This window comes from Mauremys mutica, chromosome 8 (genome assembly GCF_020497125.1).
Source record: "Mauremys mutica isolate MM-2020 ecotype Southern chromosome 8, ASM2049712v1, whole genome shotgun sequence".
NCBI classification, from domain to species: Eukaryota; Metazoa; Chordata; order Testudines; family Geoemydidae; genus Mauremys; species Mauremys mutica.
The window spans coordinates 90,336,450-90,353,957 of NC_059079.1; the positions used below are offsets into that span (position 1 = coordinate 90,336,450).

The following is a 17,508-nucleotide window of genomic DNA, read 5'->3' on the forward strand; positions in this document are numbered from 1 at the left end:
GCGGTCCGCGGTGCCAGGACAGTCAGGAAGCCTGCCTTAGCACCCTCGCTGTGCCGCTGACTGGGAGCCACCTGAGGTAAGCCCGCACACCAACCCCCTCCCACACCCTGAATCCCTCCTTCCCGGCCTCACCCCTGCACCTGAAACCTGTGCCCCAGCCCTGAGCCCCTCTCACACCCCAAATCCCTCATTCATGGCTCCGTTGGGTCGCGGGCATCAACAGTTTTCTTCAACAGGGTCGCCAGAAAAAAAAGTTTGAAAACCACCGGTCTAGATAATAGTCCTGCCATGAGTGCAGGGGACTGGACTAGATGACCTCTCGAGGTCCCTTCCAGTCCTATGATTCCATGAATCATTGTGGTATCTGAGTGCCTAGGAAGAGAGGGAAACTTTTAGGCTTCCAAAATAAACAGGGTTCTTTAATGTTATCTTAACGATGATTCTGCTGGGCCAATTGCCAACAAACCCAAAGTGATAATTTCTGTGGTCACCAGCACATGCTTACATATTGGGTGGTTCTTCACAATGCTTAAAAACTGAACAAGTAGGCCTAATATTATGTCAAGAAACCTTTATAGTTCATTTTTAGCAGTCTCTCCATTAAACAAATATTGCTATAATTAAAGTCAAGCAAATCCTCAAATATTTCATGTAAATGAAGTATCCACTATGGGAAAGCTTGTAAAGTTACAATATGTTCTTTAGAGATTTCTGTGTCTGCTCTAAGATTTTAGCCTTGGAGTCATGAATACTTAAAAAGCTGAATAAATACAAAAAGGGAAGTAAGATGTACAAAGAGGACAATAAAAAAATACTTTGTTTTATAAAACTCTTACATTTAGTAGTGGAGCATAATTTGTGCAGAACTCCTTGCTGGCAGAAAGGAAAAGAAAGATCCTGATGTAGTATTGCCTTTGTGACAGTAGGATGCTGCTAGTTAATATGCTTCTCTCACTGTATAGCTGCTGTAGCATGCTGAAAGATTTCTATTGTTTTATGAATAAGTCATGCAGGCTGGAGCAGATGGCATAAGGAGTGACGAGACAGTTACCAGGGGAGCTTGGCGAGAAGTTCAAGGACACCCAGGGAATCTTTAAACATTTAGAGAAGCAGGTATAATTGGAGAGTGGAGGGGAAACCCCTGAAAGAATTGAACAGTGAAACCTGCTGGGGGGTGGGGGGAGAACCTTTTAAATGACTAGAGAGCCTTGAAAAAGGAAATAGAGCAGTGTAGGGAATATGTGCAGGTTTGGAGAGCTTACAGTGGACTAGAGTTTCCGGAGAGAAAGCTGAAGCTGCTCACAACTAAAATATAACCAGGTTGACTTTAGTAATGTGTGTTTGTATCTTTTTCTACAGTTGCTTTAGGTCGTAATCAGCCCCTGAAAAAAGAGAAACCAAAATGGAAAAGCGATTACCCAATGACAGATGGACAGCTGCGCAGTAAAAGAGATGAGTTTTGGGACACAGCACCAGCTTTTGAAGGCCGCAAGGAGATTTGGGATGCTCTCAAGGCTGCTGCACATGCGTTTGAGAGCAATGATCATGAACTGGCACAAGCAATCATTGATGGTGCAAACATAACGCTACCACATGGTAGGTTTGTCTGAGATGGACACAACCTCAGCAAGAATAGTAACAGGGTAAATGGGAATGGAAGGTTTGTGAGTATAGTTTACCATCTGGGAATACATTTATGAGATGCACAATATCCTAGAAGTCCTCGTTTGTTGATATGACTGTTGTTATCAAGTGATTTTTTTCTCTGTTTACCATATTGATGCTGGAAGAAACCAGAATTTTGCTGGGATGCAAAAGGGTGCTGACAACATATAGATCCTTCTAGTTAGCTGAGTCTCAGTTGTATGCTGTTTAAAATGTGTATTAACACCTGCACTAAGGGCATGACATACAAAGGCACGCTCTGTTTCAAGAGGTTACTTCAGAATATCCACATGTGATTTCCAGTATAGCTTTATTGTACTTTTAAAAGCCACCTCTTCTAGGCAATCATATTTGTCTTCTGGTCTATAGGATAACTGTATACGACAGATTTCATGATGTTTTAATTGATTCTTCACTGGGGAAAAAGAACATCTAAAACACCTAGTAGTGTTTGCAAACTGCTTTGAAATCTCGGATTTGCCTATTTCATGTGTTTTCACTTCTACTCAATCTGTAGTTTGACTTTTGATCTCCTTCTTGTGAAGTTCTCTTCTTTCCTTACATACAGCATTCAGCATAAGAAATAAACTGCTTCTCATGTTCATTTTTTTTTTTAAAGTTTAGTAGGATTTTGTTCCGTTCTAGTTTTTCTAAGGATTGTTGGTAGTAGAGGTAGAGTTTGAATACCCACTTTCAGGAAATCAGAGCTGTAGTTTATTTAAAGTATCTGATGATTGAGGATTCAGGAAATATGGGGAATAGGCCCAAACTGGAGCACAGGCTTCAAAGCTTGCATGCCCTGGTTAGGCTGTACTTTTAGTCTCCCATGCTTAAAGTGGAATGATGAATTTTGATGGGCAGTGTACATATTCTGGCCTTGTTTTGCCTGAAGTGTTAATTCACAATGCTGCCCAAGGGGACAGAAGTGAAAAATGGCTACCTGGGATGATGCTTTTGGGAGTGATCATGTTTACACCTAGTTGGCTTCTTGAATCTTTTTTGTTTTAGGCTTCAAGGCCCCTAGTGAAACTGAACTGCTCTCATGTTGTCGTTTGGAGTTTTTTAGCCTTTTGTCGTTTGGGGCTTCTAGGAATGTCTCTTGCTGTAGCCTGTTGTATACACTGCAGCTAATAACACTTCAAGAAGGTGTTACTATTTGCATTGTGTCAGTGTGTTCACTTTCTCTCACTCACTCTCAGCAGTTGGATTCTTTCAAGGTTGTTGAGAGATGACATTTTTTTTTACTAGAAGGTGACGTGCTCCCCAGTGTTCTGACTGTCCCTTTAACACATCCTCTTGAAAACAAACAAATAGAAGGGCTTTCTCTGTAAGCACAACCTCTTGCTTTGACTGAAATCCCATGTGAATTAATATAGCTGTCCTTAATTCAAAGTACCTGTGGCTAGAAGAATCCACAGGCAATCATTTTCAGAATCTCCCAGTGCTATACAGGACAAAGGAGACTCCAAGTTCTCCTGTTGATTAGACAGCAACAAAAACAGTTTGATCCCCCAAACAGGTATCCCAAGCCAAACAAATCTGAGACAGGTAAAATACTCCCATGTCTTGCCTGGTACAATGGTCCTCATGTAGTCTGCCAGTGCCCTCTCTGCAGAGCATGTTGTTGCAGCAAAAGTAATTTTAACCCTAAACAGACCTTTAGTAGTTCCACTAGGCAGGCTTCAACTGAGTCCAAGTGGTTATGGTTCCCAACTGTCCACAGTTTTCATACGCAACAGGAGCAGTGTTTTGAATAAGTGATTTGTGTGGATGGTGGGAAGGAGTCAGAACTACCTAATGTGGTAGTGATTGATATCTCAAAAGGCCTCTCTAGACTTTTGCTTTTCATTCTGTGTTCCTTTGTCATAAGCAAGGTCCTGTGAACTCCGCACCAATGTGATCCTAAATTCTGCCGCAAGGCTTCCTTGATTTTACATGTCAGTGCAGAATAGTTTCAGTTAAATTCAAACATTGATTTAAATCGTGAAATGATATATTATTGAACTATATCATGTATTGTTTTGCTATCAAATAGAATTATTTTACAGTGACCCTTAAATTTTAATGTTACTGGATTTTTGTATTTGCAACATATAAACTACATTATAGACATTATAACAGAGGAAGATGGATATCTTGGCAACCAAAGAGGGGACATTTGGGGCTTTTGTCACTGAGGGGATTGTGGATTCACTGGAAACTTCTGCCAGAATGATCAGTTGAAATAATTAACAGTTGAAATGTCAACATCTGCTGAGATGAATGGGACCAGTTAACATCTCAGAAGCTGTTTGAGTGTTTGCAGACTTTGGAATACAACAATGCATTGGTTTTCACTTAGTTTCTATTTTGAAGGTTTTTCTTTGCAACCGAAAGGATGAGTAGGTTTACTGGTATCTAAATTTATTTAATTTTTATAATAAAATTGTCCCATAGATTGCCTCTCACTATGTGTTCTTATCATTTTAACCTCTGTTCTCTATTACCTTCATTCTCCTTCCCTTGCATTTATGATACTCACTTGTTAAGTCTTTTTTTTTTTTTAATTGGATTTTAGGCTCTATAGGATAGGGACTGTCTCTTAGGCTATATCTACACTGGCAATTAAACTACCCCATCCCAACCCCGAAAGACAAAAGTTTTGCTGTGACAAGCAGAAGTGTGAACAGCTCATTGTCAGCAAGAATGCTCTCCTGCCGACAATGGAAACACCACTCGGTGGTGGTGGAAGTTTTGGGTTGGCAGGAGAGCCAACAAACAGCAGCTACACTGCACAACTTCTAGCAACACAGCTGTAGCCACACAGCCATGTCACTAAAAGCTGTGTAGTGTAGACGTAGCCTAAATGTGTGTGTGGAGCCTAACACAATGCGGCTCTGATCCTGATTGAAGCTTCTGAGTGCTACCATAATACAAATCATTGATCAAAATATAATTGTTTTAGAAAATGAAAGCTTGAATCCCGGAGCACATTTCTGCAGTGAGAGGTGGATTCTGTGTCAAATTCAATGACTGGATTATACAGAACACTGATTATGAGATATTTTGACAGCATTAGATCATGCATTCAGTTTAAATTTTGCACAAGGGTACAGATGAATTGTCACATTCAGATGAAATATTAAACTTGTGACAGCAAGACACTCAGAGACTGTCTGACTTGTTAGATCTTTGCCATCCTAAAGATAGGATGGAAGACCAGTAAGTGTGGGAAAGGATTCTGATGGTTTAGCACAATGGTTTTCAAACCTTTTTCCTGGGGACCCAGTGGAAGAAAATTGTTAATGCCAACGGAGCTGGAGATGAGGGGTCTGGGAGGGGCTCAGGGATGGGGCCGAGGGCTGGAGTGTGGGGGTGAGGGCTGCTGGCTGGGGCCAGGAATAAGGGGTTCAGGATGTGGGAGGGGCAGGAAGTTGGGATGCAGGAGGAGGTCAGGGCTCTGGGCAGGGGGTGCAGGTTCTCGGGTGAGGCTGGGAATGGGGGGTTTGGGATGCAGGAAGGGGTTCTGGGTTTGGGAGGGGCTCAGGGCTGAGCAGGAGATTGGGGCACTGGGTTGGGGCACAGACTTACCTCCAGCAGCTCCTGGTCAGCAGCGCAGCTGGGGTGGAGAGGCAGGCATCCCGCCGGTCCTGGTACCGCAGACTGCATTGCACCCCGGAAGCGGCCAGCAGCAGGTCCAGCTCCTAGACAGAGGTGTGCAAGCAGCTTCACATGACTCTCGCCCACAGGCACTGACACACACACATACGTGTCCCCGTTCCCATTGGCCGGTGCTCGGGAAAGGGGCAGCGCACAGAGGGCCCCCCTCCGCCCACCCAGGAGCCGGACTTGCTGCCGCCCGTTTCCGGGGCGCAGCGTGGTGTCAGAACAGGTAGGCACTAGCCTGCCTTAGCTGGGCAGCACCACCAACGGGACTTCTAATGTCCTGGTCGGTGATGCTGACCAGAGCAACCCAGTAGTGGGTTGCGACCCAAACTTTGAAAAATGCTGGTTTAGCAGGTTGCTGGGAGGAGTAGGGCTTGTGCGTGGATATCCAGATGTGTATGTGCTTGTTTGTATATGTGTCTGTGCACATTCTTTACGGAAACCCACGTGTTCAATATGCAATTTTGACTTGTTGATCAAATGGAAAAGAAATAATTTTCTTTTCAGAATTCTCTTTCAAAGCATCTGTACCTACGTCATTGAGGGAATTCAGAGTTGGAAGGTTTAAATCCCAACTGTTTAACTGAGTGCCAAAAAAAGATGAAAAACCTGAAAATCTTTGGGAAATTAAGATGGCACTACTTTGAACATTCTTAGGAATTTAGGAGGAATATTATAAACCATAGAAAATTCTCCCTTCAGTGTTACCTGTAGCAGCCTAGTGCCTTGCACACAGATGGTTGGAGGGTGTACACACATTTATATATACATAGACGCATTGTTTAATGCTGGCATTCAGTGGGTAATACCTTTGGGATACTGCCTGCCATAGGGAGACTGAAGCCTGTTTTCTGAGACCCATACTGGAAGTATTGTACACAGAACATTTCTGAAATGTAGGAATTAAAATTGCATCACATGCCCACTGTTGCCCAAAATAATGCCTAATTTTCATGCTAACTTTCAGTTCCAGGTAGCCTGTAGTTACAGAATGTTTAGAATCCTTGTCAGGTTTTCAAGGTGAGATGTTTTTGATCTTTGTACAGAGAGAATAGTCAATATTAGCCAGTCAAGTAAGCTGGTTTTTTTTTCCCCTGTTGTCTTCTGGTATGCCAAGTGTCTTCCCGTGTGGTGTTTCAGTCTGTACATTGGACAGCTGGGAAGCTTGCTAGATCGAATGACCTTTACATTGCAAAGCAAGATACTTACTTTAGAAATTAATATCTCTGCCAATTGCCAAAGAACCTGAGTGTCTGACATCGATAAATTATTAAAAGACAGGCTTTCTGTTTATAGGCTCACTGTAACCTAACTGTTGTTCACAAACTTAGCTGGACTTTGGAGGGAGGAGAATCACATTTTAATCTTACCCTATTCCAAACAACATTAAAAAAGTGTGCATTACTTACAAGAAATCAACTACAAAACCTCCAAAATTAGTCTGGAAATGCACAATTATGGAATTCAGCCACTCCGCTTCTGCCATGTAATCTGTCATCACTCTTGCCTGATATGATTTACACCATCCAGCCATCTTTAACTTTGCTTTCTTTGTTTATTTAAATGGAGCCCCTGTCTCCATATCTTTTTTTTGCCCTCTGGTTCTGTTCAATGCTTGGCCAGTCTACTACCTTGCAACCCCATTCTGAGACCAGGGAGCATGGCTCCATGCCCCTCTCGTGGTTCCTCAAGACTCCACCTTCCTTTGCACTTTCTCTGCCTCTTGACCTCACATATGCTGTCACCATCTCCAGCCAGCAGCTTCTGCAGACAACCTTGGATTCAGTAATCGTCAATTTATAAAGTTTGTGTTTATATTTTAGACAGTGTCTGAGTACATTTAAAGAATTCTTTAATCTTGGTAATTTCCCCACACACATGTCTTGCCCCAAAAAACCAAAACATTAAAAGATACTGCTCAGGAATGCCAACATGACAAAATGGAGTTTAGTCTATACCGTTTTGGATTTATAATTCAGAAAAATAGAATAACATTAACATTTTGTAACGCTTTAAAGCAGTATGGCCTTAATATTATATTAACATGGCTATTTGAATTTAAAGAACAGCACTTTTTACATACATCTTAGCAATCAAAAAGAAAATGCAAAAAAAAAATAAAGGCTGTGTTAAATTTGTTTATTAAAATGTTGCAATGTTACTTTAACTGTTTTCAGCACACTTAGTGAGTGTGTGTGTGTGTGTGTGTGTGTGTGTATATATATATGTGTGTATGTGTATATGTGTATATATATATGTGTGTGTGTGTGTGTATGTATATATATATATATATATATAATTAATTAAAAATTAATTGAAATCCGTCTCAATTAACTGGACTACTTAAACTTTGTGGCTAGGTGTTTTCTGTAGTGTGGGAATTTTTTTGTAAGTTTCTGGTATACTGCACATGATGTTTTTATCTTTCATCAAACAGCCCTAAAAGGGCTTCATTGCTAAGTCCAATAGCTTTCTGTTTAGGAACAGATGTGTCTTAAGACAGTGGGTTGTCATCCAGGGGTATGCAGAAGTCTTCCACAGGGTACATCAACTTATCTAGATATTTGCCTAGCTTTACAAAAGGCTATGTAAAAAGCACTAGCGAAGTCAGTACAAATTGACTAAAATTTCATACAGACAATGACTTGTTTATATTGCTCTGTATATTATACACGGAAATGTAAGTACAATATTTATATTCCAATTGATTTATTTTATAATTATATGGTAAAAATGAGATGATAGGCAGTTTTTCACTAATAGTGCACTGTGACACTTTTGTATTTTTGTCTGATTTTGTAAGCAAGTAGTTATTAAGTGAAGTGACATTTGGGGTACCGAAGACAAATCAGACTTCTGAAAGGGATTCAGTAGTCTGGAAAGGTTGAGAGCCACTACTACCAACTAGTTAGTAACACGATTTTTCAATAAGCAGTCTTGCAATATTTTTGTACATAAGCATAACTGTCACATGTACTGTAGGTAACAGTTACGTTCGCTAAAAATGGGGATGGTAATGCTAAATATATTGATGGACCTTAAAAAGATCTAGTTAAGTAAGCCAGCTAAATCTAGTAGACATTTGTAAAGGATTTTCCTTCCCTTCCACTAGAAAACATGACACAGATAATCTGGGTGAACATATAAACAGAAAAGTGAAATACAAAATCTGATGCTTGAAAGAAATGAAACTTTGTCTATGCACATTTAGAAAAAATTCTAAACACAACTAAGGAGCCTGCTCCTGATTTAGGCATAATTCCCACTATGTAGTGTTTTCTGCCTTTGGGTCTGGTTCACTATAGTAAAGAGTAGCTTTCCATGTAGATGTCTAAGTGCTGTATCCCTCTACTGATTTTCCGTTATGCATTTTGCTTTAGTCAATGTGCTTCTCTTTGAAAAAGACATTTTAGTACCTTATATAACTTGAAGATGTTTACATGCTTTTTCAGTACTATATTGCTTCTCAGACTAATAGTTCCATTACAGAATGTACTGAATTCCAGTAATACTGAGACCATTGACTCATACGTTTCATATAGATGCAGATTGACTGATGGTTTTTAGAGTACTTGAAAAGGGCTACATAAGTGCTTGTTAATGTATATTGGATACTTCACAGGCAATGTTGTAGTCTACCCTATTGACAACCCCATTGAGGTGGAGTGGCTGAATGGCAACAAATACAGTTCTTTGACTTGGAACAGCACAGTGCAAATGGAAAAGATATTTATATAGTAAGGGAGAGAATGACAGGTAAAATAGAACAGCTGACCAAACAGTATACATCTCCATAGGTGAAAAGACAGCCCTTAGGATATGTCTACACTACAGTCAAAGCCCCCTAGCTGGCCCGTGCTAGCTGACCACGGCTTAACTTAAAGGGCTGTTGAATTGTAGAGCTGTTCAGGCTCAGGTTGGAGCCCTGGCTCTAGGACCCTGAAAGGTGGGATGGTCCCAGAGCTCGGACTGCAGCCTGAGCCTCATCTACCCCGCAATTAACTAGTCCATTAGCCTGGGTCAGCTGGCATGGACCAGCAAGGGCTGACTAATTGCAGTGTAGGCATACTCTTAAAGAGTGCGCGTTCAGTGGTATTTGAGTGTTGATTTTAATGGAAAATAAAATGAGAAGCTCAACTGTTTTTTCTCATTGGGAATTATGATGGACCTCCTGCCAGAGCTGTTCTGTCCAATACTATTTTGTTAGCAGTTAATGGGAAAAAGAGTAGTTCATAGTTCAAATCCCTGTTGCAGCTCTTACTTATGACTGCTTCACGTTCTGCAGTTGGATCCAGAGTAGATCGCAGGGAGAGGAAATGCAGCTTTCTCCACACCAGTTAAGATTTTATAGACCTCTATCATATCCTCCCTTAGTTGTCTCTTTTTCCAAGCTGGAAAGTCCCAGTCTTTTTAATCTTTCCTCATACAGAAGCTGTTCCATACCCCATACTAATCATTTTAGTTGCCCTTCTCTCTACATTTTCTAATTCCAGTATGTCTTTTTTTGAGATGGGGAGACAAGATCTGCACACAATATCATGATGTCGGCCTACCATGGATTTATATAGAGGCAATATGAGATTTTCTGTCTTGTTCTCTGTTCCTAACATTCTGTTAGCTATTTTGATTGCCAGTGCACATTGAGCAAATGTTTTCAGAGAACTATCTGACTTCAAGATCTTTCTTGAGTGGTGACAGCTAATTTAGACCCCATCATTATGTATGCATAGTTGGGATTATGTTTTCCAATGTTAATTACTTTGCATTTATCAACATTGAATTTCATCTGCCATTTTGTGGCCCAGTCACCCAGTTCTGTGAGATCCCTTTGTAATTCTTTGCAGTCTGCTTTGGACTTAATTATCTTGAGTAATTTTGTATCTGCAAGTTTTGCCACCTCACTGTTTACCCCTTTTTCCAGATAACTTATGAATATGTTGAATAGGACTGGTCCCAGTACACACTCCTGGGGGATAACACTATTTACCTATCTCCTTTCTGAAAAGTGACTATTTATTCCTACCCTTGGTTTCCTGCCTTTTACCCAGTTACTGATTCATGAGAGGACTTCCCCTCTTATCCCGTGACTGTTTATTATACTTAAAAGACTTTGGTGAGGTACCTTGTCAAAGGCTTTCTGATAATCTAAGCACTATATCCACTGGATCAACTTTTTGTTAGGAAAATGACTAAAGTACAAATACAAAACAAGATTAAAATCTGATTTAAATCGAGCTTTTGTGCTTCCTGATTTAAATCATGATTAAAATCAGTGTTTAAATAGGGATGTAAAATATTAAACAGTTAACCAGTAAGCATTTGTCTTACCGGTTAACCCATTCTAACCGTTAACCCCCAGCCCCGGAGCGGCGGGAGCAACCCCACTGTGCCACCGCAGGCTGGCCCCAGCCCCTCTCCCTTTAATTGGTTAACCAATTAAACAATATAATTTTAATAGTTTAAATGGTTAACTTTTAAAATGATATTTACATCCCTGGTTTTAAATCAATCCACTTTAAGAAATACTAGATGATATTGTCTTAAAGGAACACTGTCAACTTAAAAATTACTTTTGGAGAAAAGTTTCCCTATTATTATTATTATAAGTAAGGAGGAGGAGAGTAAAACTGAGAGTAAATGAAAATGTTTTTTTCTATTTAAGCTTGTTTAGTGTGTGCATTTAACACACTTTGTTCTTTTTCTATCTGCCATGTATAGTCAATTCCCCTTTTCCCTGTTTTTTGTGCGTCTTTCACACAGCAACAGTGCAATGAAGGATGCTTGGATTAGGACAGAAATGAAATTACTCCAGGGCAAATGTGATACCTAAAACTACTTTAACTCCTTTTTTTTTATTAATGGACTAAGATTCAAGATGGCAATGTCCCTCTGAGGTACTACATATAAGTTGGAACCAAACACACACAAGTATCTGTGAAAGACAAACCTGTTAGTGAACATCAGACTATCTGGGAGTACCTGAAGCACTGTGCATGTATTTCCTTAAATTATTGCAGGATTCTGAATTTTTAGATTCAGTTTGTAGGTTGCTTGTTTTCCCATTATGAAATAGCTCAACTCCATAGAATACATGCCATTTAATATCTAGTTCATCTAGTTTATTTTATAGCCAACTTTTGTAAATTTTGCTATTGCTTCTGGTACTTTAAGCACTCCACCTTTTGTTTGCATTACTGCAACACTTGAACACACTACGGCAAAAAAGATCATTTCTCTGATCCTCATACAGCCAAGGAACAGAGCAGCGTTGGACAGACTAAACAGTATGTCCTTTCATTAATATAGCTGTTGGTGTACCCATGCAGCCTTGACTTAGTTGACAGAAAATAGTGTGGAAAGAGCCCTCCCCTGTACTATGAAACTACCAGAAGCCACATGTGACTTTCTTTAAGTGGATTACAATAGTTTGTTGTTGTAGAAACCAGTGATGAAACTAACATTCATTGCTTTTATTGATCCAGGACCCAGACAGCTTTCTAGCCTGGACATATAAAGTTAGCTACAAAGTGCCACCAGCTCCACATGACGGTGCCTTTTGCATATAGTAATTACTTTTATTATCCCATCACAGACACATAGTAGAGATTTAAAATTAACTACTCTAAGATTATAAATAGATTGGCCTCTTTTTGTCAAGGCATCTGAGAATGAAATCAGCTTTTTTTTAAAATGATGGGCTGAAGCATGGTCTAGTGGCTAAAGCACAAGACAGGGAATTAGTAGACCTGAGTTCGATTACTGGCTGTGCCACAGGCTTCTAACATCACCTTGGGAAAGTTCTTAACCCTGTACACCTTGGTTTCTTATCTGTAAAATGGGGATACTTGCACAACTCACATTGCCTCTTAAGAGCCTTAAGATTCCTCCTGATGGCAATAGCGTTTAGATGCAATATAAAGATGCCATATTTAAGTGCTCGTATTTGGGTGCTATTCTAAATAAGCACTGTATAAGGGCCCATATGCGGCCATCATTATTTTCCTTTGGTTAGTCAAATACTGCCTGACTTCCAAAACATTAATCCCTAAAAAAGCCACCCAGCAGACTAGAAGAAAAGAGGTGGAGAAGAGTGTCTTCCTCAGGAGGTTTTGGATGGTCTCTTGACGCTAGTCTTTGAATCAGGCAATAACCTGTGATTGTTAGTCTGGAAGTACCCACAGCAAACTGGAGACTTTTAATAATGAACAGTTAACACACGTTTCTTTTAAAGCAACAGAAACAGAACACTGATTTTGGGAAGTACTGCAGTGTCATTGCTATTTCTGGCTGTTCAGCCAATGGTTTGATGAATCTGAAGCTATGAAATGAGTTGGTGCTTTAAATTCTTCCGGGTCACTTTACGTTTTTAAAATTCACTTTACTTTTGTAAATTTCTGATCATAAAGCAATAGGGAGACAAGGTGGGTGAGGTAATCTTTTATTTGATCAACTTCTACTGGCAAAAGAGACAAGTTTTGAGCTTACACAGAGCTCTTCTTCAGGTGTGTTGTCAGACCTGAAGAAGAGCTGTGTAAGCTCAAAACTTGTCTCTTTCGCCATAAAAGATACTGCCTCACACACCTTGTGTGTGTCTCTAGTATCCTGGGAACAACACTGCAAACATGAAGCAATAGAGTTATTTTTTCAAAGCTGTTATATCCATTGCTTGGTCTCTGATGCTGTTGGACTAAGGATGTAGGGCGTTGCCTTCCTTACTAGTTCAATGAAAGAGCTTCCATTACAAATGACACACACGCTTTTTGAATTCCAGATTAATAGTCATCAGCAAAATCAGCCTTTCTATGATGTATTATGTTGTCTCTGCCCTAAAACACAGAACTGCATTTGAAAAGCATCTTCAGTGGGCCCTTGACCATCAGTCATGGTTTCTAATATGTTTCACTTCAAAATGCTATTGAATGATTTTACAGTGACTGCAAATCTATCTGTGCTTAATTTTAGACTTCATCAGCATTCTGAAAACTCTTGGGAACTCTGGATATTAAGTCATCTCTGTCAATGTCATTATCAAAAATAGCCTTGTGGTGGGCCTATGGACTATAAAGAAAAGATTGTGGAATCTCTATCCATTGTAAGGGATGTGACATCTATACACAGTCACCACTTAACTAGATTTGTGGCAAATTAGCTTCCTATTTATTATTAAACATCTAAAAAGGAAAACTGTATTAGACTATTGGTTTAGAGCCATCATGCTTGGTAAAAGTAACAAAGGCAGGGATAGGAGAACAATACAGTTGGCACTGTTTGAAGTTCATAGTGGTGTACTAATCTTATAATTCAAGATTACTGCCAAAGGTCTCACAAGGAATAAGATTAGCCACAATGAGCATGGTGATCCAAAGAGAATGCTTTAGGAAATTCTGCAGATGTGAAGGAGTGATTTTAGCCTAAACTTTTTTCCATTGCTGAAACTTGTGTGTAGGATTGTACAGTAGCAGGTCATTGACATCGAATGCTTTTCAAAATTGACATTACAGTTTAGAAAAGTTCCTTGACATATCAAGTTGTTTCATTAGGTTCCTTGTTGCTCAGATGTTCAGCAAGTAAATTTAAAGCTCCATTAATATTAACGTAACACATTTTGATTTTTTTCCCACCTTCATTTATAACTGCTACTGCTAGCTCTCCTTTTATAGCATTCAGTACCTGGACTACTTAACTAAAATGACAGCTGCATAGATTACAGTTCTGCTGCTGTCTTTTTAAACTTTGATTGCTTTGATATGCTTTTGCTACATTCATTTTATTTTACATATAAAGCACTATCTCAATGCTTGACAATAAAAAATAAGAGCATGCCAAAAATATAGTAATCATTTCACTTTCTATTTTCCTTTCAGCCAAAAGGGCACACTTCATTTTTTGATCTAGAGTAAACAAATTCTGGGTGAGAGGAGTTCTTCTGGTCTCTCCAGTCTGCTTCAGAAAACTGCTATCTTCCGCATACAAAAACAACCTGAGTTGAGAAATGAGTGAAATGTTTGGGCTGTGTTGGTTCTGGTCAGGTGCAATAATTGTCATCCCTTTGGGAGATTTCACCAAAATTAACATTCTCATAGGATTTCTGTGTGTTACACACTATTGAAAATACTATTTTTATTACTGGTGAATAGAGCTTTTCTAGTCTTTAGAACTAAGAGCAAAAAAGACCCCCTTACACCCTAGACTGCAGACATCTGTGGGCTGGCAGGGTAATTTGAAATGCCTGTAGCAAACTTTCTTCTTTCTTTTAACAGTAGGGGAATATTTCTTTTAATTTGCAGTGGGTTTTTTTTGCTGTGGATTAATGTAAAATGTAATAACCCCTTAAATTATCACACTTTCTGTCCTTCTGTGGAAAGGCTAGTATGGGCACAGGGTATAGAGAGAGTACTGTGAAAGGTTAAGTGATTTCTAAAGTCTCATTTCTTGTTTTGAATTTTTTTAACCATTTCATTTTTCTGTTATTTAATAGCATTGTCAAGTTCATAAAGCCTCAGCACATAGGATTTACTGCTTTATCTCTGCTCGTCCTCTTGCTAGAACTGTAGGGTGGTGACATTCAGTATTTAAATGTGAAGGAGAAAATAGTTCTTCATGGCTGAAAGTACGTCATGTTATAATATATCAGTTCCTGGAAGCGCCCTTTACGTGAGCAATAAATTTCCTAAGCTTTCCACTAAAGGCAGGTTTACAGCATTAGCTTATAGAAAAGCAGTGTGGAAGCACCTCTTGCTTCTGATTAAACAAAGAGTTAATAGCTGGTAGTTGAGCACTTTCTGGTAACCTTCAGTTTTTGTTTTAATTTTCAGTTGGAATTTTGAATTTCTTTGAATTTTTGCTAAATATTTTTCTCATGCCCCTTTTTAAAAAGGTCACTTAGCTTTTAAAACTGAGCAGAGTAAGTTTTTTAAAGCATTTTGTGATCAGACACTTGGTCTGGAATCCCAGTGTCTATTGCTGTGACGTTACAATCCCATTTTTCTTTCTTTTTAATTATTTTCCCCCTTCCCTGTTGCTCTGAAAGACCTGCACAAACCAGGGAAATTGCCTATACAGGGGAAATGGTGAAATAGACTACAGTGTACAAAGGAAACGGGCGGGGACACCAAAACCTTCTGTTCATTTTACAGTTAAATTAATTTTAGGTGTTTGTAATTATAGTAAGTAAACAAAGATGCAGTTAAGCTGTTTCCTTTTAAATAATAAAGATGCTTCTTATAGTTGGCTCCTTTCCTTCTGCAATATGATTCTTTAGATTATCCTGTCCTGTCTTTAGTATATCAGAAGTAATGTTATGTTGTATATTTTTTGACAAGGTGATGAGGCATATTTTTTTACAACCCTCCTCAGTTCCGTCTCAACCGCCCCTGGCTAGAGATGGAACTTTAGCTGTCTGTTATCTTCTAAAGACTGGTTAATCATTTCCCATTTTGATCTGCTTCTTAGAGTTTCCTTCCTTTTATTCCTTTATTTTAAAAAATCTTTAATTTAAATTTTTATTTTTGTTCAACACCCCGGCCCAGTTCACTGGGCTTTCAGAAGTGTCTCAGATGCAAAGAATCTTTCCTGGTGACGGGGGACATTCCCATGGTGTCTGTTGCCTTGGGGAAAACCACATTCCCCAGAAGTGTGGTTTATGCCAGCAGTTAAAGCCGTGGTCCAGAAAGGCTACAGAGCCGAGACTCAAACTTCTTCTAATGGAAGTGGCTCCCCAACCCCTTTAGACCCACACCAAGACTTAGGACAGCGGCAATCCTCACCACAACCCTCTACGTCTGAGGGAGATGAGCATAAGAAGACTCTCACAAGGCTTCTAAAGAGAGAGCCGGAGCCCCCACAGTGATCCCTGAACACAGGGCCAGCTCCAGGCACCAGCCGACTACGTGCTTGGGGCGGCTCCTTATAAAGGGCAGCCAATCTTGGTTTGGCGGGGCAGTGCTCGGGTTTTTTGTTTGGTGGGGCTGTGCTCCGAGGCGGGGGGTTGATTTTCTTTTTGGTTCGGCAAGGCGGCACTCGGCGGGGGTGGGAGGGTGTTTTTGGTTTGGCAGGACGGCACTGGATTTTTTGTTGTTTTTGGTTCGGCGGCCTGGTGCTTGGGTTTGTTTTTTGTTGTTGTTGTTTTTTGTGGCGGGGGGGTGATTTTCTTTTTGGTTTGGCGGGGCGGCACTGGGGTTTTTTGTTGTTTTTGGTTTGGCGGGGCGGCGCTTTTTTGCTTGGGGTGGCAAAAAAATTAGAGCCGGCCCTGCCTGAACAAGCCAATCACTTATTTGGTATCATTGGTACTGATGGCACCGAAACATCTAAACCCAGTACCCAGAGCTCACACGGTACTGTCCTAACAGAACAAGGGCCACCTAAGGACCTGATAGACCCAGGCAAGGAAACATTGGTATCAGTGGGGCGAGAGAAAGAGAGAGACTCTGCCTTGGGGAAGGCTCCTTCACTATGGCAACGGCGCTGGTACCGTCAATGGTGCACCAAACAGTGGTGGACCGTTCAACCAGGACTGCATCTCCAATTCCATCGGTTCAGGTATTTGGGAGGCCTTTCAGTGTCTGACGCACCAGACTCTCCTCTTCTCGGTACCAGAGCTCCAGTACCAAGTCTTCCTCAAGCTCCAGATTACCCTTCAACATCATGCCAGGCACTCCCATTCTCTAGAGGGGAGTCAGACAACAAGCAGGATGACATAGTCTCCTGTCACTCCTCTCATGGACCCTATGGTACCCATTACCAATATGGACCTCCTCAACTGTACCATCCATCTGACCCTCAAACTCCCTGGTATGGGCTACCATGGTACCAAGCACCAGGACCTTTCCCGCCATCCCAGTGGCCTTACTGAGATCCATGGCAGGCATATACACATTGTGCCTCCCGAAGTTCTACCATGGCTTACCAGGAGCCAATGAGGCACCCTCCTTCTGCCACTGCATCTAGAGCTTCCAAGCTTCCTGAACAAATGAAGGAGGAACTGGAGGCTGATATTGAGGAAGAGGTTACACTCCAGACTAACTTCTCATCTTCATCACCAGATGAGATAGTGATGCCCCCTCCACCATCGTTAGCAGACGACTTCAAACTTTTTCAGGACCTAGCTCAGAAGGTGGCAGATACATTGCAATTACCACTACAGGATGTGACAGAATCGCACCATAAATTACGGGACATTTTACATTCCTCTGCTTCATG

General features: G+C 40.5%; 1 protein-coding gene across 2 annotated transcripts in view; it reads left to right on the forward strand.

Annotated features, from left to right (window-relative positions):
* UBTD2 (ubiquitin domain containing 2) overlaps positions 1 to 17,508 on the forward strand; it is a 105,637-nt gene that overhangs the window by 49,275 nt on the left and 38,854 nt on the right. The window contains exons 1-2 of one of the 2 annotated variants that reach the window (XM_045028336.1): positions 1,067 to 1,113; positions 1,360 to 1,596. In XM_045028336.1, coding sequence (XP_044884271.1) covers positions 1,422 to 1,596 — 175 coding nt within the window. In that variant the 5' untranslated portion in view covers positions 1,067 to 1,113; positions 1,360 to 1,421. Of the gene's footprint in view, positions 1 to 1,066; positions 1,114 to 1,359; positions 1,597 to 17,508 lie in introns of those variants that run through there. The other variant, XM_045028335.1, reaches the window with a different exon arrangement.